Source organism: Oncorhynchus gorbuscha, linkage group LG12 (assembly GCF_021184085.1).
Source record: "Oncorhynchus gorbuscha isolate QuinsamMale2020 ecotype Even-year linkage group LG12, OgorEven_v1.0, whole genome shotgun sequence".
Taxonomy (NCBI): domain Eukaryota; kingdom Metazoa; phylum Chordata; class Actinopteri; order Salmoniformes; family Salmonidae; genus Oncorhynchus; species Oncorhynchus gorbuscha.
This window is the reverse complement of record NC_060184.1, coordinates 53,791,210-53,813,002: the sequence shown is the minus strand read 5'-3', so window position 1 is coordinate 53,813,002 and position 21,793 is coordinate 53,791,210. Positions and strand designations below refer to the sequence as shown.

At 41.0% G+C, this 21,793-nt stretch overlaps 1 protein-coding gene across 1 annotated transcript in view; it reads right to left on the bottom strand.

Moving 5' to 3' along the window:
- Window positions 1-310: 310 nt before the first annotated feature.
- LOC123991124 (cadherin-12-like) overlaps window positions 311-21,793 on the bottom strand; it is a 208,748-nt gene continuing 187,265 nt past the window's right edge. The window contains 5 exon segments of the mRNA XM_046292351.1: window positions 311-1,768; window positions 10,893-11,144; window positions 12,837-12,900; window positions 12,902-12,955; window positions 20,880-21,001. Of these exon segments, the coding sequence (XP_046148307.1) occupies window positions 1,221-1,768; window positions 10,893-11,144; window positions 12,837-12,900; window positions 12,902-12,955; window positions 20,880-21,001 (1,040 nt within the window). The 3' untranslated portion in view covers window positions 311-1,220.

Sequence of the window (21,793 nt, the reverse complement as noted above, 5' to 3'; positions counted from 1 at the left end):
TCTGGCCTCGGAGTATAAAGCTGTTTAGATGGTGCCTGTTCCCATTTCCATCCATCTCATCCATACCGCTCCCCTTTGACAATATTGTCACCAGAAGTCATAGACATTAAATCAGCTCACATTGGCCATGGACCGCATTTCAATAGATTGAAGCTATAGAGTATTTATTCTATCAAAACCGGTATCCTGTTTTCTGGATAAAAATAATATTACATTTTTCACACATAGCCAAACCAGATTGAGTGTTCTTTCCCAACATTAAAATAAAATAGAACAAAACATAAATAAATTAAACATGGTTGTTTTTCATCAGTGGTGTTTATTTATGAAAACAGTATTTATTACATTGGCTGAACTGCATTACCTTGGTTAGCCCTAAATTAATTTTAACAACAAGTACAAGTCTATACACCTGACTCACCTGACTGAAATGTCAATTTTCGTGTGGGTCATGGAATAATTAGAAAATCCTCAAGTGTCTTCAAAAATCAAAAATATGTATATGGTTAAGACATAAATAGATAAATATGTTAACAAAGGAAACCAACAAAAACAAAAACACCCAGACAATAAATAAATAATAATAATAAATAAATAACATTCAAAATATCTTTGGCCAAACATGGGCCACATAATTGTCTCATAACTTGTCCAACTGAGAGTAGTCTCAAATCGACATGCCTCTGTCTGCCAGTCAGCCTATGCTTGCATGACCAGTTTTATGCCAGTGTCTTTGAGAGAGAGAGAGAGAGAGAGAGAGAGAGAGAGAGAGAGAGAGAGAGAGAGAGAGAGAGAGAGAGAGAGAGAGAGAGAGAGAGAGAGAGAGAGAGAGAGAGAGAGAGAGAGAGAGAGAGAGAGAGAAGGATACAGTATGTGCAGTGAATAAAAAAATCTGAAAACAATTATTTTGAGGCACTTTTAAGGATGTCAAAGAAGAAAATGCTTGCATTTTCTGTGTTTTCTCTCTTTATTCCCCCTAGAAGTGAAGACATAAAGAAGACAAAAAACAATATTCAATATAAATGTAATTGAAAGGCTGTCTTTTTCATCTCGCTATCTATCCTCCTTTTAAACATATTGCGATTGACGATAAAAAGAAAAAAATTCAACAAATTGATTTGCAAAAAATAAAACCCTGAAATAGAAAAAAAGCACAAAAACATTTTGTTAAGAATGCCATTTCATGTCCACTTTTGGAGTCTACTAAGTGAATAACATCATCAATGTCTGTTTTCTGTTGTTGTTGTTGTTGTCGTTGTGTCTGCTTGAGTATACGACTGCTCTCCGAATATTCCCGCCAGAGTCTTAAATCGAGGACCCCATTTGTTGAGGTAATCATAGTCCTCATCGGCATCTACTACCAGAGACTCGATGGAGCTGAGCGACTCTGCTACAGAGCCCTCTCCCTCATAGGCATAGGTAGCTAGAGAGTCATAGGGTGGGGCCGAGTTGTCCACATCGTTTTCCTTCAGTCGCTGATTGATGAAGTCACGGATATCTTCACTGTCTTGGGAAACAGGAGTTCGTTTTTTGCCGGTTTTGGGGTCAGGTTTGACATCCCGTCGGAGAAGGTCCCGGTTCTCTTTCAGAAGGTTCTCCTTAATGACTTTGGGGTTGCGGAGGGTGCCCATGTCGAAAGCGTGGGTGTCCTCTTCGCCCCCTCCCTCATCGTCGTAGTGGATTACATTGTCACGGATGTCCTCCTTGGATGTCATCAGAGTCTCCTTCTTCTTCTGTCGTCTCAGACCTACGTAGATGACCACGATCACTGGAGAGAGATCACAGAGAGAATAACGCATTAGTGGTTTATGAAACTATGAATCACTCTTAATGGTATTGGAAGCCTAAATGGTGCTATATAATGTTGCTAATACAGCATTGGAGAGAGATCAAAGATGATAGATGACACATTAGTGGTTGATGAAAAGTGTGAGATAATATAAAGTGCAACTTGCATTGGGGAAATGTAATGATCCATTGTTTATGTTTTTTTTTGGTGGCTTGAGAAGGTAAACATTTCCTTGGTATGCATTCATGTGACTTGCCAATGAAGAAGTTACCAAATCTCCCACACATATTGTTCCTTAGCAACAGACGTTATGTACTGAGTACTGACATGACAAAAAACATGACATAGTCTTCTGACATGGCATTGTAGTCAAGCACTGATCACGGCATGCGGGTACATTCTTAAGAATGTACCTCCACAGATCCTTCCAATTTCCCTGTAACTGGAGCTGCCAATATCGAACACACATCTCCCACACTCATTTTGTAAAGTAAGGGGGATGAAAGATTATTCCACTGTTTTTTCCTCCTCACTGTGGTAAATACAGTACATTTCCTATATGGGTCTTCAGTTGGACTATTCACAAGGGAAAGAAATGCACAGTTCAACACATGTACAGAAAGTATTCAATTATAATGAAGAAACAAATTGGTTGAAAATGGACAAAAACAATAGAAAGCATGAGAGCTGTAATCTTGACTGCCCTTCTTTTCCTACTCCCTTGCCTTCTCTTCTACGATATTAGTCAAACAGTGCGTCAGCTCCCCCCAGTGGTCAAGGTTTGACATGCATGATCATTATTATTTGGACAGTTCTTTCTTGGGTGGTAGCTGGGTGTGGTCTAATTATAATGGTCTGGGGAGGTAACGCTAATGCCAGACATGCCCTCATGCCAGCCAGTTTGACAGACAGCTTGATTCACCCATCATTTACACGCAGGAAGGAACAACTGTGTCAGCTTGACATATCCACCACAAAAACTAACTGGCTTTCAAAAAGAGAGTTATCCCTGTAAGTTGTGATTCACTCTGGCACTTTCTCTGGGACAGCGTGACTTGATGGAATAACATCGATGCCAGCCATAGCCTCAGGGCATGTTGACTCTGAGCTCTGATAACAGTTCTCTCACCAAGTAGTCAACCCTTTCAACACTAACTCTACATTCACAGAGAGCAAAGTGGGTGAAGAAGGCCATGTTCATACTAACAAAGACTCACTCTCAACATGAAAAATGACTCCTTGAAGTTGGCTAGACCAGTTCATGAAAGAACACTCGTTGAACAATCTCTGAACCCCATTATCTTTGTGGACGTGTCATTTCTAAAAAGTTGAGATCGTGGAGACTTGTCGTCATGGTGTGGTCCAAGAAACACATTAATACATAATTATCCTGGGTACATGCACATCTTAGATGCAAGGGCATAGTATTAAATGATGTGGCTACTAGCACTAGCGGCAAATAGCAAATTATGCTTTCTGAATCTCAAGATTATATTGACATTATTAATTCAAATCAAATAAACCTTTATTGGTCACATACACATGGATAGCAGATGTCAATGCGAGAGTAGCGAAATGCTTGTGCTTCTAGTTCCGACAGTGCACTAACATCTAACAAGTAATATAAAAATTCCACAACAACTACCTAATACACACAAATCTAAAGGGATGGAATAAGAATATATATATATATAAATATATGGATGGGCGATGACCGAGCGGCATAGGCAATATGCAATAGATGGTATAAGATATAGTATATACATATGAGATGATTAATGTGAGATATGTAATCATTATTAAATTGGCAATATTTAAAGTGACAAGTGATCCATATATTAAAGTGGCCAATGATTTGAGTCTTTATTTAGGCATCAGCCTCTCTGTGTTAGTGATGGCTGGTTAACAGTCGCTCGGTCCCAACTTTGATGCACCTGTACTGACCTCGCCTTGTGGATGGTAGCTGGGTGAACAGGCAGTGGCTCGGGTGGTTATTGTCCATGATGATCTTTTTGACCTTCCTGTGACATCGGGTGCTGTAGGTATCCCAGAGGGCAGGTAGTTTGCCCCCGGTGATGCGTTTCACAGACCGCACCACCCTCTGGAGAGCCTTGCGGTTGTGGGCGGTGCAGTTGCCGTACCAGGCGGTAATAGAGCCTGACAAGATGGTCTCGATTGTGCATCTGTAAAAGCTTATCAGGGTTTTAGGTAACAAGCCACATTTCTTCAGCCTCCTGAGGTTGAAGAGGCGTTGTTGTACCTTCTTCACCACACTGTCTGTGTAGGTGGACCATTTCAATTCATCAATGATGTGTACGGCGAGGAACTTAAAACTTTACACCTTCTCCACTACTGTCCCGTTGATGTGAATAGGAGGGTGCTCCCTCTGCTGTTTCCTGAAGTCCGCGATCATCTCCTTTGTTTTTGTTGATGTCGAGTGAGAGCTTGTTTTCCTGATACCACACTCTGAGTGCCCTCTAACCCTGTAGGCTGTCTCATTGTTGTTGGTAATCAAGCCCACTACTGTTGTGTCGTTTGCAAATGTGATGATTGAGTTGGAGGCGTGCATGGCCGCGTAGTCATGGGTGAACAGAAAGGGGCTGAGCATGCACCCTTGTAGGGCCCCAGTGTTGAGGATCAGCGAAGTGGAGATGTTGTTGCCTACCTTCACCACCTAAGTGCGGCCAATCAGAAGTCCAGGAACCAATTGCACAGGGCGGGGTTGAGACCCAGGACCTCGAGATTAATGATGATCTTGGAGAGTACTACAGTGTTGAATGCTGAGCTGTAGTCAATAGAACAGCATTGTTACATAGGTATTCCTTTCCAGATGGGATAGGGCAGTGTACAGTGTGATGGCGATTGTGTCGTCTGTGGACATGTTGGGGTGGTATGCAAATTGAAGTGGGTCTAGGGTGGCAGGTAAGGAGGAGATGATATGATCATTGTCTAGTCTCTCAAAGCACTTCATGATGACAGAATTGAATGGGGCCGTCATTTATTTCAATTATCTTTCCTTCTTGGGTACAGGAAGAGTGGTATCCATCTTGAAGCATGTGGGGACAGCAGACTGGAAAATGGAACGATTGAATATGTCTGGTCTGCAGATTCTCTGAGGACGCGGCTAGGGATGCCGTCTGGGCCAGCAGCCTTGCGAGGTTTACCACGTTTAAATGTCTTACTCACGTCAGCCACGGATAAGGAAAGGGAGGCCCTCAGTCCGTGGTAGCGGACCGCATCGGTGGCACTGTATTATCCTCAAAGCGGTCAAAGAAGGGGTTTAAGTTTGTCTGGAAAAAAAGACATTGGTGTCTGTGACGTGGCTGGTTTTCTATTTTTAGTCCGTAATTGCCTGTAGACCCTGCCACATACGTCTCGTGTCTGTGCCGTTGAATTGAGACTACTTTGTCCCTATACCGACATTTCACTTGTTTGATTGACTTGAGGGGGGGAATAACTACACTATTTATATCTGACCATATTCCCAGTCATCTTTCCATGGTTAAATGCAGTGGTTTGCGCTTTCAATTTTGCACAAATGACGCCATCTATCAACGGTTTCTGGTTATGGTCGTTTTTCAGAGTCACAGGGTATACAACATCTCCAATGCACTTCCTTATAAACTCACTTACCGAGTCAACGTATAAATCCTTGTCATTCTCTGAGGAAGCCTGGAACATTTCCATGTCCGCGTGATCAAAATCATCTTGAATTACGTATGCATGCATCATTACACACTTGGTTGATATGAAGCTGATACATAAACGTACACTTTAACAATGAGAACAGTGCTACATCTAGTACTTTATAATGTTGCCTGGAACAGTGATATTTAGTATTTTGAGTCAGTTCAAGGTTGGATTGCCTCTGAGTGTCCTGTGTGATCTGAGGCATAGGTTGTTGGAAAAGACTTGTGTACTTCAGACCTTTTTAAGTTATGTACAAGCAAGTAAGTAGATTAAGGCCTAGTTTCAATCATATCAAGCGTTTACTGGCGATAGCAGACCCCAGCGTAGCGGATGTTTTGGCTGTGTCGGAGATGGAGCCCTCAAATTGGTGAGCAGCTGCTCCTGCAATCATTGACACGAAGCCACACCCGCCCCACTCCTGTAGAAGTTCAGAGCGAGAAAGTGTAGGCTATATAGAAATAATTACGCTGAAATTGAAAATCATTAAACAACATAATGAGGATTTATATCATCCTAATGGAAGTGTAGATTACATCTCTCATTCCAGTGTTAGAACTTGTAAACAAGGCTGCATGGTATTTCTGTAAATGCAGCTCCATGGAGCCAATGGCAATGTCAGCTTTAGGTATAATGCCGGGAGCCACTTGTGACAGCTCTAATGCAGTTCCACCCCTGACACTGTCAAAACAACTGCTATGCGGAAATTGGCTGAAGAGGATCTGATTGAATCGAGCCCTTAGTAAAGTAAGTAGCCTTGCATGAGCGAGCTGGAACGGCTTATAGGAGGAGGAGCTTATCTATTTTTTCTGTAGCGTGAGGCAGCTTGATGTACAAGTACACCACCTGGACAGGAAACTAATATATCTCCTTATTGCTGAGTGCCAAGCAGAGAAGCATCAGGTACAGTTTTTACAGTCTTTGGTATAACTTGGCCAGACGTCAAACTAACAACCTTCCAACCTCAGAGTGGATACTCTAACCACAAGGAAACTGAGTTAATGCAGGTTACACATAGCATAATTGTAAGCAACGATATGCAATGATATGACATTTGGATCGTTGTCTTGATATCCAGGTCCCGGGTGGTCCTATGTCTCCTCCTACACCTTAGATCAAATAATTAATGTACTATTTGTAATTACAGCCTATTTGATTGCAATTCAATATACACCTAATCCTGTAAACCGGGTGCTGTCAGCGTGAGCTAGCTGAGTTTGGGCCAGGAGCATCACTCCCTGAAGTAGCATGCAGAGCCGAGCAACACAAGGCAGAGCAATGCAAGGCAGAGCAGACCAAAGAAAAGCAAAGCAAAGCAAGCATGGCATAAGGAAAGCAACAAATGCAAAGAAAGATGACAGCACCCTCGCTCAAAACAATAGCATCTTATAGATTACGTCATTGTAAGATCACAAGACCTCAGAGATGTAAACATCACCCATGCCATCAGAGGTACTGAAGTCTGCTGGACAGACCACCGCCTAATCAACTCTGTGATGGCCATCAGACTGGCCCCCAAGCAAAGAAAGCAACCCATAACCCCTACACAGAAATACAATATCTACAAGCAACAAGCAGAAGAGCTAAATGACTCTGTCCTGTCCATCTGAACGAAACCTCCCTGAATGCAACCCTGATTGCAATACCACCGATGTTCAGTAAGACTGGGTGGCCTTGAAGGAAGCCATCCACAAGGCTTTTGCAGATACTTTCACATGTGAGCCTCCGACATTTAGTGAAATGATACTTAATCACATTCAGTTAATTATAGGTGTGACTAAATGGACGTGACTGGCATGCCAACCCATAACTCTAACTCTAACCATTACCATGACCTTAACCTTAACCCTGCCCTTAATCTTAGCATCTAACCATAACCAATTAGGTAATTCATCATTGGTTTGCAAATTGATCCCTTTAGTTTTTCCTGATCGTATGCTCTGTAGTGGAGTCTGGGTGGAGGGAGAAAAATAATAATTTTATGGCTAAAGATGAAATTCTTTTGATTATTCTGTATGGGTCATGGCCATACTTGACCTACTGTACACTGTAAAAAATGAACCAGTTTTAAATGCCGACCATGACACAATATCACAAAGTGATATTTACATCCCCTCTGGCTTTCTCGCTACTACACCAAATTGGCTAATGTTTTTTAACAAGTGTATATTTTTCAGTGTAACATTTCTAGCGTTGATTCAGGTGTTAGTTTAACTCTGTACGTCTCAAATTAACACTTATTGGTGTAAAAGCAGCCCAGTGTTGGTGTTAATAACCAGTGTCAAACCAAAACCATGACTATCATGATTATATTTCCCAGCATACTCTATTGGAGGTTGATTGTTTTAACTGTTTGTACATTAATTGATTAATTAATCTTGCTTCCAAAATTTTAATAACATACATTTTTTGAAACCTATCCAATCTGCTACTTGGATTTATTGCACCCTTTACTCAGTACTTTATTGGAGCACCTTTGACCGCGATTACATTCAAGAGTCTTCTTGGGTATGACAGTACAAGCTTCGCACACCTGTATTTGGGGAGTTAATCTCATTCATCTCTGTAGATCCTCTCAAGCTCTGTCAGGTTGAATGGGGAGAGTCGCTGCACAGCTATTTTCAGGTCTCTCCAGATATGTTCGCTTGTAGTCTTGGCTCTGGCTTGGCCACATAAGGACATTCAGAGACTTGTCCCGAAGCAACTCCGGCATTGTCTTGGCTGTGTGCTTAGGGTCGTTGTCCTGATTGAAGGTGAACCTTGATCCCAGTCTGAGGTCCTGAGCACTCTGGAGCAAGTTTTCATCAATGATCTCTCTTTGCTCCATTCATATTTTCCTCAATCCTGACTCGTCTCCCAGTCCCTGCCACTGAAAAACATCCCCATAGCATCGTGCTGCCACCACCCTTCTTCGCCGTTGGGATGGTGCCAGGTTTACTGCAGACGTGACGCTTGGCATTCAGACCAAAGAATTCAATCTGGGTTTCATCAAAACAGAGAATCATCTTGCTTCTCATGGTCTGAGAGTCCTTAAGGTACCTTTTGGCAAACTCCAAGCTGGCTGTCATGTGCCTTTTACTGAGGACTGGCTTCTGTCTGGCCACTCTACCATAAAGGCCTGATGAGTTGTAGCATTTTTCGGTCGATTTCTCAGCCAAGCATGGTGAAGAAACGGGAGCTTTTGTCGCCTACAGAAATAATATTTTTGGAAAAAAGAAACATTTGCTATCTAACTGAGAGTCTCCTGAGTGAAAGCATCCAAAGTTCTTCAAAGGTAAATTATTTAATTTGGTTGCTTTTCTTATTTTCGTGAAAATGTTGCCTGCTGCCAGCAGAGCCTAGCATAGCATTATGCCATGATAAACTTACACAAATGCTTGTCTAGCGTTGGCTGTAACGCATATTTTGAAAATCTGAGATGACAGTGTTGTTAATAAGGGGGGGTTAAAATTAAAATAGCTAAATTATCCTTGGTAATACCATCTTAAACTTCGTAATAAATCTTCGGTCTTGGGTCTATTTTTCTGGAGTCTATTTTTCTCCATTTCCGCCTGACTGATATGCCCAACGTAAACTGCCTGTTGCTCAGGCCCTGAAGCCACAAAATGCATATAATTGGTACCATTGGAAAGAAAACACTCGGAAGTCTGTAGAAATGTTAAAATAATGTAGGAGACTATAAGACAATAGATATGGTAGGTGAAAATCCAAAGGAAAACCAACCGGAATTCTGTTTTTGAAATCCCATGCTCTTCCAATGGAACGTACGGGGGAAAGATTACATTTGGATCCCTGTATGTAATTCCTGTGGCTTCCACTGGGTGTCAGTAGTTTTTGTTCAAGGTTTCAGGCTTGTTTGTTCCAAAATGAGGAAGAATAATGAGTTTTGATACAGGGACACCGACTTGGAATTTCGTGTATGCGACCGCTAAGAGGACATGCACCTGCTAATATAATTTTCCTATTGAACATACATGTTTCCGTATGAAATATTATAGTTTAATCACATTTTAGGGTATCTGAAGATTTAATAGAAATGTATCTTGACTTGTTTTAACAAAGTTTAGCGGTAGCTTTTTGGATTCCTTTCTCTGCATGTTGAATGAGTGGATTACTCAAATTGATGGTGCCAACTAAACAGACTTTTTGGGATATAAACAAGGATTATATCTAACAAAATGACACTACATGCTGTAAATTGGACCCTGTGGATGACAAATCAGAGGAAGATTTTCAAAAAGTAAGTGAATATTTAAACCCTATTCATGAATTTATGAAACCTGTGCCAGTGGATAATATTTTTACGTGGAGCGCCGTCCTCAAACAATTGCATGGCATGCTTTCGCTGTAAAGCCTACTGTAAATTGGACAATGCAGTTATATTAACAAGAATTTGAGCTTTTAACCGATATAAAACACTGGTATGTGCCTAAATGTTTAATATCCATAATTTTTATACTTGTTTATTTGAATTGCGCGCCCTCTAGCTTCACTGGCGGAGTGGATCAAACCCTTTTTTTAAATTTTCAACTAAAATTACATATCCAAATCTAACTGCCTGTAGCTCAGGACCTGAACAAGTATATGTATATGCTTGATACCATTTGAAAGGAAACACTTTGAAGATTGTAGAAATGTGAATTTAATGTAGGATAATATAACATATTAGATCTGGTAAAAGATAATACAAAGAAAAAAAAAGAAAAACATGATTTATTTTTTCTCCTGTCATCTTTGAAATGCAAAAGAAAGGCCATAATGTACCATTCCAGGTTAGGCTCAATTTAGATTTTGGCCACTAGATGTCAGCAGTGTATGTGTAAAGCTTTAGACTGATTCAATGAACCATTGCATTTCTGTTCAAAATATTGTATCAAGACTGCTCAAATTTGCTTAATTGGTTTATTAAAATAATTGAATATGTTAGCTTTGAACCCTCCTCCCCTTGCTTAGACAGGACTTGGACTATACAGAGTTAAACAGAGTTATACAGAGTGGGTTTGTGCCCTGTGTCGCCGTACAGGGACACACGCTGAACTGTTACACAGTCATTACTGATTAGGAGGACGTACCCTAGCTGTAAATGACGTACCCTAGCTGTAAATTACTCACCCAGTATAATGACGATGCACAGGAGGATGGCTATCAAAGCCCCAGTACTCAGCCATACAATAAGAAATTCCACGGTCATAACTGAGTAGGACCTACCACAAGGGTAAATTACTCAATACTCACCCAATAGAGTGATAATATACTGACTATGGTGGTGGTTAGTCTAGTGGTTATGGCACTGCTTTGTGAGTATGTTAGTGTTTTTGTGAATGTTGGTTGATGCCCAGGGTTGGCCTTAAAGGGATAAACTCCATCACACATTCAATGACTAGGAGGGGTGAATGAGGAATGATAAATTACTCACCCAGAAGAATGACAATGCAGAGGAGTATGGCTATCAGGGCCCCTGTACTCAGCCCCACTGGGAGGAAGATGGCCTCTGCACTGCAGGTGAGGAGCGATCCATCCGACTCGCAGCCACACACACGGATGGTCAGGATGCCCGTACTGCTTTGGACGGGGTAGCCGCTGTCCTGGATCACCACAGGAAGGAAGTAGATCTCCTGGGAACGCCGTCGGAAGTCGCTCCGCAGAGTCACTATCCCCGCTGTGTTATCTGGAACAGAACAAAACAAATTTAACTACAAATGACTATTCGGGATACACTAGCCTATACAATGAGACAATGATAATGCTTTTACTGAACCTGAGTATTCCTGTTAGAAATTACATCAGAAATGTTGTGAGTTGGTTCCTTACTGTCCCTTGTCTAGAACAAGGGTGACCCGATGTTACCTCAGACAGCAAGTCAACTCTGAAAATGTCTAAACTGCTCCGGGACAACATGGCAGCCTTACAACATTATCCACTACAACAGAGTGTGCTGGGGAACATGTGTGGTTTCTATGTGTTCATTCATCCAACATAATTATAGGAAACTGGAAGGTTAAACAATGATTAAGAATAAAGGAACCATGTAGCCTGCTTTGGGCAGGTAAGGTAATCATGTACTAAGAAAGTAAGGTGGTGTTGGGGTGGTGCTGGAGCAGGTGTGAAGTTGGTCAGAGGAATAGACCTGGACAGGGTTTCTCACAAACAAGGCAATGTGTCAGGTTGGACCAGCCCCAGACCTGACCAGTGTGGCTAGACTGTCTGACCCCTGTCAAGATTGGTTTGTTCCTCTGACAACGCCGGGGACTTTTTCCTGACAGAAGGGTCAAGGTGTCTCAACACACCTTACATGTTATGCACAGATTATGGGTTTGTTCCCAATGGCACCCTTTCCTTTTATAGTGCACTACTTGAATAGTGCACTATAAAGGGAATAGGGTGCCATTTTGGATGAGGAATGTGTTTTTCCATTCTCTCTTGCTTTGCTAGACTTCGCCTTTGGTGCTTTGAATGCCTTGTCCCTGCGCATCAGATCTCATCCCTGTATCTGGAGATTGTGTCTGTTGGCACAGTGACGGCAGGGCGAAAGCTGTGATGCTCTGTGTCCAAAAGGTAAATCTGGATCAGGGGTTCAAGCCGGGTCTCTCTTCAAGGTTGAGAAATGCATTCCTTTCCACAGCTTCATACTGCAATGGGTCATACTCACACCTGTCTTCAAAGGGTGTGTTTTGCAATTTGCCCATTGGAAAGAGACATGATACATTTCTGAGAACATACTATACTGAACAAAAATATAAATACAACATGTAAAGTCTAGATTCCATGTTTCATGAGCTGAAATAAAAGGTCCCTGAAATGTTCTGTAATAAAGCCCTTTTGTGTGGAAAAACGTAGTCTGATTGGCTGTGCCTGGCTCCTAAGTGGGTGGGCCTATGCCCACCCATCTACACCCCTGCCCAATCATGTGAAATCAATAGATTTGGGCCTAATGAATGTATTTCAATTGACTGATTTCCTTCTATGAACTGTAACTCATTAACATCTTTGAAGTTGTTGCATTTATATTTTTGTTAAGTATATATGACAACATATTCTAAATCATATAGAATTGACACAACAGTACTCATTTTATGAATATTTTAGATAGTTGACTCCCATTGGTGATTGCTATGGCTGCTGCACAAAATTAATACAAATATGCAGTACTTTTCTTGGGTTATATGATAACACTATATATCAGGTGCTCATAACGACATATGTCTAAAGGAGACGGATGTGACCTTGTAGCAGGTGTAATGATTCACTGCATCACCTAGAAATATGTTAGGTGCTGTCATCATGCTTCTTCACTATGATGACTACTTTTTCTTCCACACTGGCACAGTGTCAGAAACCTGGTCAAGATACTGTAACTCACTTCCAAAGTCTAGGATAGTGAAGTTCTTGTTGTTGACGTCCCTCTCTGATGGTTTGAAGGAGAACGTTATGACCACTTTGTGGCAGATCCTGGTCCTTTGCACTGAATATTTGAATTACCTGGGAGAGAAAAACATTTGAACATTAAATTGAAAGAGAATCATCAAATGACTACATGGCTGTTTAGCTAGTTATTTTAGTATCGTCTAGACACAATAAACTCAAGATGTCGGGACATTTTGTTAAGTTATCCTTTAAATTCCATGACTCATAAGAAATTACATCAAGAAATGCATGAGGGTGAACTGAACAGGGATTCACTTCTTTGGGATAGGGGGCAGTATTTTCACATCTGGATGAAAAGCATGCCCAGAGTAAACTGCCTGCTACTCAGGCCCACAAGCTAGGATATACATATTGGTAGTAGATTTGGATAGAAAACACTCTGAAGTTTCTAACCGTTTGAATGATGTCTGTGAGTATAACAGAACTCATATTGCAGGTGAAAACCTGAGAAATGTCCAATCAGAAAGTGGGAAATCTGAGGTTTGTAGTTTTTAAGTGATTGCCTATCCAATATCCAGTGTAAATGGGGTCAGATTGCACCCCCTAAGGCATCCACTAGATGTCAACAGTCTTTAGAAAGTTGTTTCAGGCTTCTATTGTGAAAGGGGAGAGAACAATCTGAAGAATCTGTCTCCTCACCACGCGCTCTCACCACTGGTGTCCCCCAGGGCTCTGTTCTAGGCCCTCTCCTATTCTCGCTATACACCAAGTCACTTGGCTCTGTCATAATCTCACATGGTCTCTCCTATCATTGCTATGCAGACGACACACAATTAATCTTCTCCTTTCCCCCTTCTGATGACCAGGTGGCGAATCGCATCTCTGCATGTCTGGCAGACATATCAGTGTGGATGACGGATCACCACCTCAAGCTGAACTTCGGCAAGACGGAGCTGCTCTTCCTCCCGGGGAAGGACTGCCCATTCCATGATCTCGCCATCACGGTTGACAACTCCATTGTGTCCTCCTCCCAGAGCGCTAAGAACCTTGGCGTGATCCTGGACAACAAACTGTCGTTCTCAACTAATATCAAGGCGGTGGCCCGTTCCTGTAGGTTCATGCTCTACAACATCCGCAGAGTACGACCCTGCCTCACACAGGAAGCGGCGCAGGTCCTAATCCAGGCACTTGTCATCTCCCGTCTGGATTACTGTAACTCGCTGTTGGCTGGGCTCCCTGCCTGTGCCATTAAACCCCTACAACTCATCCAGAACGCCGCAGCCCGTCTAGTGTTCAACCTTCCCAAGTTCTCTCACGTCACCCCGCTCCTCCGCTCTCTCCACTGGCTTCAGTTGAAGCTCGCATCCGCTACAAGACCATGGTGCTTGCCTACGGAGCTGTGAGGGGAACGGCACCTCAGTACCTCCAGGCTCTGATCAGGCCCTACACCCAAATAAGGGCACTGCGTTCATCCACCTCTGGCCTGCTCGCCTCCCTACCACTGAGGAAGTACAGTTCCCGCTCAGCTCAGTCAAAACTGTTCGCTGCTCTGGCCCCCAATGGTGGAACAAACTCCCTCACGACGCCAGGACAGCGGAGTCAATCACCACCTTCCGGAGACACCTGAAACCCCACCTCTTTAAGGAATACCTAGGATAGGATAAAGTAATCCTTCTCACCCCCCCATTAAAATATTTAGATGCACTATTGTAAAGTGGTTGTTCCACTGGATGTCATAAGGTGAATGCACCAATTTGTAAGTCGCTCTGGATAAGAGCGTCTGCTAAATGACTTAAATGTAAATGTAAATGTAGAACAAGACCACTCACAGTAAGTGCCTCAGCTGAAAGTTAGGAGTTGTTTATCACCTTTAGCACGAGCTCCATTCCATTTCCTTTGTAATGACAACGGAATTGTCCGGTTGGAATATTATTGAAGATATATGATAAAAACATCCTAATGATGATTATATTCATCGTTTGATATGTTTCTATGAACTTCAATGGAACTTTTTGACTTTTCATCTGGACTTTTGGATTAGTGAACTAAATGCGTGAATAAAAACGAGGTATTTGTACATAAAGATGGACTTTATCGAACAAAACAAACATTTCTTGTGGAACTGGGATTCCTGGGAGTGCATTCCGATGAAGATCATCAAAGGTAAGTGAATATTTATAGCGCTATTTCTGACTTTTGTTGACTCCACAACATGGAGGGTATCGCATGGTGTGTTTTCGCCGTAAAGCGTTTTTGAAATCTGACACAGCGGTTGCATTAAGGAGAAGTTTCTCTTTAATCCTATGTATAACACTTGTATCTTTCATCAACGTTTATGATGAGTATTTCTGTAAATTAATGTGGCTCTCTGCAAAATCACCGGATGTTTTGGAGGCAAAACATTACTGAACATACCGCATCAATGTAAACTGCGATTTTTGGATATAAATATTAACTTTATCGGTCAAAACATACATGAATTGTGTAACTGGAAGTCCTATGAGTGCCATCTGATGAAGATCATCAAAGGTTAGTGATTAATTTTATCTCTATTTCTGCTTTTTGTGACTCGGCACTGAGCTAACATAATCGCATGGTATGCTTTCGCCGTAAAGCCTTAATAACCTCTTTGGGATAGGGGGCAGCATTTTTACTTTTGGATAAATAGCGTGCCCAATTAAAACTTCCTGCTACTCATGCCAAGAATATATATTAGTAGATTTGGATAGAAAACACTCTGAAGTTTCTAAAACTGTTTGAATCATGTCTGTGAGTATAACAGAACTTATATAGCAGGTAAAACCCCGAGGACTAGCCATTCAGAATACAAAACAATTGAGGTCACTGTCTGTTCAATGAGTTCTCATTGAGAAACGATATTTCTAAGGCACTTGTTTGCAGTTCCAACGCTTCCACTGGATGTCACCAGTCTTTGGAATTTGGTTGAGATTATTCCTTTGTGCAATGAAGAACTACGGCCATCTTGGAACAGGGTAACGTTATGTTAACTGTTTGAGAGTTGCGCAAGACTTGAAAAGTAGCGTTAGTTTGTGATCCTCCAGTATTGAAAACAGATAGACCCGTCTTCAATTTGATCGATTATTAACGTTTAAAAATACCTGTATTAGTTGTATTACAAAAGTTGTATTACAAAAGTGGTTTGTAATGTTTTGGCAAAGTTTACAGGTGACTTTTGAGATATTTTGTAGTGACGTTGTGCTAATTGGAAGCTGTTTTTTTCTGGATCAAACTAGCCAAATAAATGGACATTTTGTATATATATCGACGGAATTAATCGAACAAAAGGACCATTTGTGATGTTTATGAAACATATTGGAGTGCCAACAAAAGAAGCTCGTCAAAGGTAAGGCATGATTTATATTTTATTTCTACTTTTTGTGTGGTGCCTGCAGGGTTGAAATATGCTATTGTCTCTTTGTTTACTGTTGTGCAATCATCAGATAATAGCTTCTTATGCTGTCGCCGAAAAGCCTTTTTGAAATCTGATATGTTGGCTGGATTTCACAACGAGTGTAACTTTAATTTGTTATCGTACATATGTGATTTAATTCAAGTTTGAATTTTATAGCATTGATTCTTTATTTGGCGCTCTGCATTTTGCCTGGCAATTGGCCAGGTGAGACATTTGCGTCCCGCCTATCCCAGAGAGGTTTTAACAGTGTCCTAAAAATCAATCAGTGCACAGGGTTATGATCTCAATGGGAGGTTGTTTAGCCTCCCTTCCTCACCTCCTCTCTTCAGCTCCTCACCTACTCTCCTTCCCACCTCTCCTCACATCGCAACTCTCCTCTCCGTGCATGGGACTTCAGTTTGGGAGGCTACCCACTGCCTCACTAAACTCTACCCTCTTTATCTCAAAAAGCATTCAAGTGTGTTTATGATAATGTTTTTTTCTCTGCTTAATCTATTTTCCTGAGAATGTTGAAACAGCGTGTTTGTCCTGTAGCCTTCCTCCCTGCTTTCACCTGGAAATGTATCTCTCTTGTTTTTCTCACTTGAATACATACCTGGTTATAGATGACTGTTCAGGGGAGGTTGCAGCTGCACAGTGTGATCTGCTTCAGAATACCTGTACTGTACTATAAGTGCTTTGTCTGTACTTTGGCAGGCAATGTGAGTGCAAATAACCATCAAGGGGGACTTGTGATGGCTCTTACAAAAGAAGACCTTCAATTCTTTATCGCCGACCAGCTATGAGTAAAAACCTGGCGGAATCTTGCTGTGAAAAGTACTAGTATGGAAATGTGATGATGAAACCAGATTTGGATGAAACCAAATCAAAGCAGGACTACCAAAATGATTGTTGCTTCTACATTGACAAAGTTTCATCATAATGTTACTGGTCCCCTCCCCTATGTCAAACAATTGGATTCAGGAGGTAGAATGGAGGCGGGATTATTAAAGGCATCATAAAAGTCTACATTTAATACACCAATGGAAGTCTTATTCTCTACCTAATTTAAATATGTACAGCTTTGTAACCAACCTCGCAGAAGATGTGATCACAGAGTGACATGGTTTATACAGTTGAAGCCGGAAGTTTACATACACCTTAGCCAAATACATTTAAACTCCGTTTTTCACAATTCCTGACATTTAAAAATTCCCTGTCTTAGGTCAGTTAAAAGATCACCACTTTATATTAAGAATGTGAAATGTGAGAATAAAAGTTAAGAGAATGATTTATTTCAGCTTTTATTTCTTTCATCACATTCCCAGTGGGTTTAGAAGTTTACATACACTCAATTAGTATTTGGTAGCCTTTCCTTGAAATTGTTTAACTTGGGTCAAAAGTTTCTGGTTGCCTTCCACAACCTTCCCACAATAAGTTTGGTGAACTTTGGTCCATTCGTCCTGATGTAACTGAGTCAGGTTTGTAGGACTCCATGCTCGCACATGCTTTTTCAGTTCTGCCCACAAATGTTCTATTGAGGTCAGGGCTTTGTGATGGCCACGCCAATACCTTGACTTTGTGGTCCTTAATTAAGCCATTTTGCCACAACATTGGAAGTATACTTTGGGTCATTGTCCATTTGGAAGACCCATTTGCGACCAATCTTTAACTTCCTGATTGATGTCTTGAGATGTTGCTTCAATATATCCACAGAATTTTCCTCCTCATGATGACATCTATTTTGTGAAGTGCACCGGTCCCTCCTGCAGCAAAGTACCCCCACAACAGGATGTCCCCCTTTTTCTTCCAAACATTACAATGGTCATTATGGACAAACAGTTCTATTTTTGTTTCATCAGACCAGAGGACATTTCTCCAAAAAGTACGATCTTTGTCCCCATGTGCAAACCGTAGTCTGGCTTTTTGATGGCAGTTTTGGAGCAGTGGCTTCTTCCTTAGTGAGCGGCTTTTCAGTTTTTTCCGATATAGGACCACTTTTGCTCTGGATATAGATAGTTTTGTGCCTGTTTCCTCCAGCATCTTCACAAAGTCCTTTGCTGTTGTTGTGGGATTGATTTGCGCTTCTCGAACCAAAGTACGTTCATCTCTAGGAGACAGGACTCGTCTCCTTCCTGAGCAGTATGATGGCTGCATGGTCCCATGGTGTTTATACTTGCATACGTATGTACAGATGAATGTGGTACCTTCAGGCATTTGGGAATTGCTCCCAAGGATGAACACGATTTGTGGAGGTTTACACATTTTTTTCTGATGTTTTGGCTTATTTCTTTTGATTTTTCAAAAACAAAGAGGCACTGAGTTTGAAGGTCGGCCTTGAAATACATCCACAGGCACACCTCAACTTGACTCAAATGTTGTCAATTAGCCTATCAGAAGCTTCTAAAGCCATGACATAATTTTGGGGAATCTTCCAAGCTGTTTAAAGGCACAGTCAACTTAATGTATGTAAACTTCTGACCCACTGGAATTGTGATACAGTGAATTATAAGTGAAATAATCTGTCTGTAAACAATTGTTGTAAAAATGACTTGTGTCATGCACAAAGTAGATGTCCTAACCGACTTGCCAAATGACTCCAACCTAAGTGTATGTAAACTTCTGACTTCAACTGTATATGCAGCTAGCTAGTCTACTGGTGCCAAAATTTGACTTCAGCATGTCAGCAAATATAATGTTGGTTTCCCCTATTTATGTAAGGCAAAGATACTTAGTTTTCTGATTTCCTCTGTGTCTGGTGTAAGCTAGTATCTAGCTAGCAAGGTCTTCAGCCAGCAAGGAACAAAAGTGGGTTGCACAAAACTCTGATATAAACGTAATTATATTAAGGGACATGCCTTACTGAAAATGGATACAAACTTTTTGACATCATTGGACAGTCTGTATATTTATTGAAAAGTGCTGCTACCTCACCCTGTGACATTTCAACGGAAGTTGTCCAATCTGAACTAACAACTAGCTTGATATACAGTGCTGACAATTCCATTTGGGCTCACTAGCAAAATTATACAGCTAACTTTTTGTCTATATTGATGCTGTTACAATAACCAAACAGTTTAATAAACACAAAATTTGTGAAACCATAATGTGATGTATGACAGGATTGGATGTTGCATGCAATTTCAATGTTGTTTGAGTTGCTCTGTGTATCAGCAAATTTGCTTGAGATAGTCTCACTGCAACACTGCTCACTGCGTCCATGTTAATTGACATAAGCTTTATTAAAGAACCGCCAGTCAAGGACCTTTCATCAAATGGATTTGCTCACCTCCGGTGAACTCTCTCCTCCTTCCTCTCTCGTGTCCTTTAGAAAAAGGTCAAAGTAGAGTTGTAGAGTTGGAGAGTTGGCGAGGAGAGTGAACGTGGATGGAAATGCACTTGCTTGAAATGAGATGGTCCTTCTCCACTCACACATCATCAGGCAAATTACTATTAGAGGGGTGGATTCCAAAATAAATGTTTAAAGTGAGTTGTGCATGTTTTTAATACGTGTATGTTTTTCTCCTCTTACAAAACAAAAGTTGATTCAAAGGGTTTGTGGCAGATTTCAAAACTTTTCTGCGTTTCTGCGTGCGAAACTTGTGAGTATCCTAAATGAAAGATGGCTATCGAGGAAGGGAGGACACTCCTTTGTTTGCCTACTAATGAACAGATACAATTCTCGACCACTCAACCGCATATTGGTTTCTGGGTCATGGAGGAGAGGACAAAGGATGGAGGACGGTATTTTGCCCAAATGAGAAAACCCTCAAGGTGAGCTCCACACTGACTCAGCCTACTACAGTAGCTCCCCGCCCTTTCAATCTGTCTTTTCAGACTTCCTGGTAGTTTGACATGAGAGAAAAAGTATTTTCTATCTGGAAGAAATATTGTGTAATGTTCTAGTCACTCAAAAGGCTATTTTGCATGATTGTCAAGGACTTTTAAAGATAACGGTTCATCGATCAAGGCATGGGTAAGCAACGCTTCTTCAGTGTGTGATGGGATAGTCTTTCTAGCTATTTGTTAAACTGCCAAAGGAGCTCTGTCGGCACGTGCATGGAGATGTTTGCTAATATGCTAATTTGTAGTCACAAGTGGTTTATGCATACAGGCAGAGACACCGCTGCATCCAAATATTGAATCTGGAATGTACACTTGGTTGCTGATGTGGAAAGCACACCATGCCCCCTCCATTAGCTAAAATAAAGCAAAAGGTTTTAGCAATATGCAAAACTTTGATACAATGATACCTGTGCTATGCATGGTAATATACCTTTGTTTTATATGATTTATGTGGTTTTAAATCATAATTTAAAGGCATATTATACACAGCTGAAAATTATATTTTAATGGTTCTATTTTTACTGGTTCATATCCATATGGGCCTTGGTCAAAAGTAGTGCATTTGGTACGTAGCCTCTCTGTGTGGGCGCTCATACTATTACTGGGAATCAGTCATCCTTCCCTTCACTATTAGCATTTTATTCATGGTTGTTATTTTCAAAATTCCCTACTGACCTTTTAATCAATATGGCACCTTTAATGAGACAGTGCCTCTGAGCATACATCAACATGACACACGGAGACACGCACGACCACACACTCAGACACACGTTCACTTACCTGGCCTACTTTGGTATTTTCACACACAAAGCTCTCATAAGGGATGGCTAGTTCAGGGGGAAACTCATTGACATCCAGTACATGAACGGTGACAGCCACTCTACTGGTCAGCACTGGGCTATCTGAAGAGTCAAAATCATACAATAAACAACAATTATAAATGTTTCTAATGAGTTTCATTGTGCTTGCCTGTGGGTTAATACATTAATGAAGAGACAAAACTGTGCAAGAGACAATTCCCCATTGATTTTACAACCCTGACATCATGTGGTTGTAATATGCACTGCAGTCTTAGAATTGGCAAATGGTAAAATGATGACTACACCCGGCCACCCGCATCCATGTTGATTCTGTCCATCCACACCAGACCCGATAATGACATGCAGGTTAAAATATAAAAACCCCAAGGCTTAAAAATAACTGATATTTGGAACAAGAAGGAGGGAATGTTGGAACAAAACAAACAACTTTACAGTTAACAAAAATGTACGCTTACTCCAGTATAATCGAATGTATATAATGTGTTATACAAGTAATATACAATTTTTTTAACAATTCACAAATGTTACAGCATAATAACAGAGTCATGTCTTAAGTGTACAACTAAGAATGACTCAATAAACCATGCATTCTGGGAATATTATGAAGCCCAAAAATGATGGGAGGAGTTAGAAAAATGGGTGTCCGAAGTATTACAATGGAAATGAACTTTTAACCATGTGTCTGCATATTTCACAACATGTCATATGAGGGTGAAGTGATACTTTTTTATTTATTTAACTAGGAAAATCAGTTCAGAACAAATTCTTATTTTCAATGGCAGCCTAGGAACAGTGGGTTAACTGCCTTGTTCAGGGGCAGAACGACAGATTTTTATTGGGGATTTGATCTTGCAACCTTTCGGTTACTAGTCC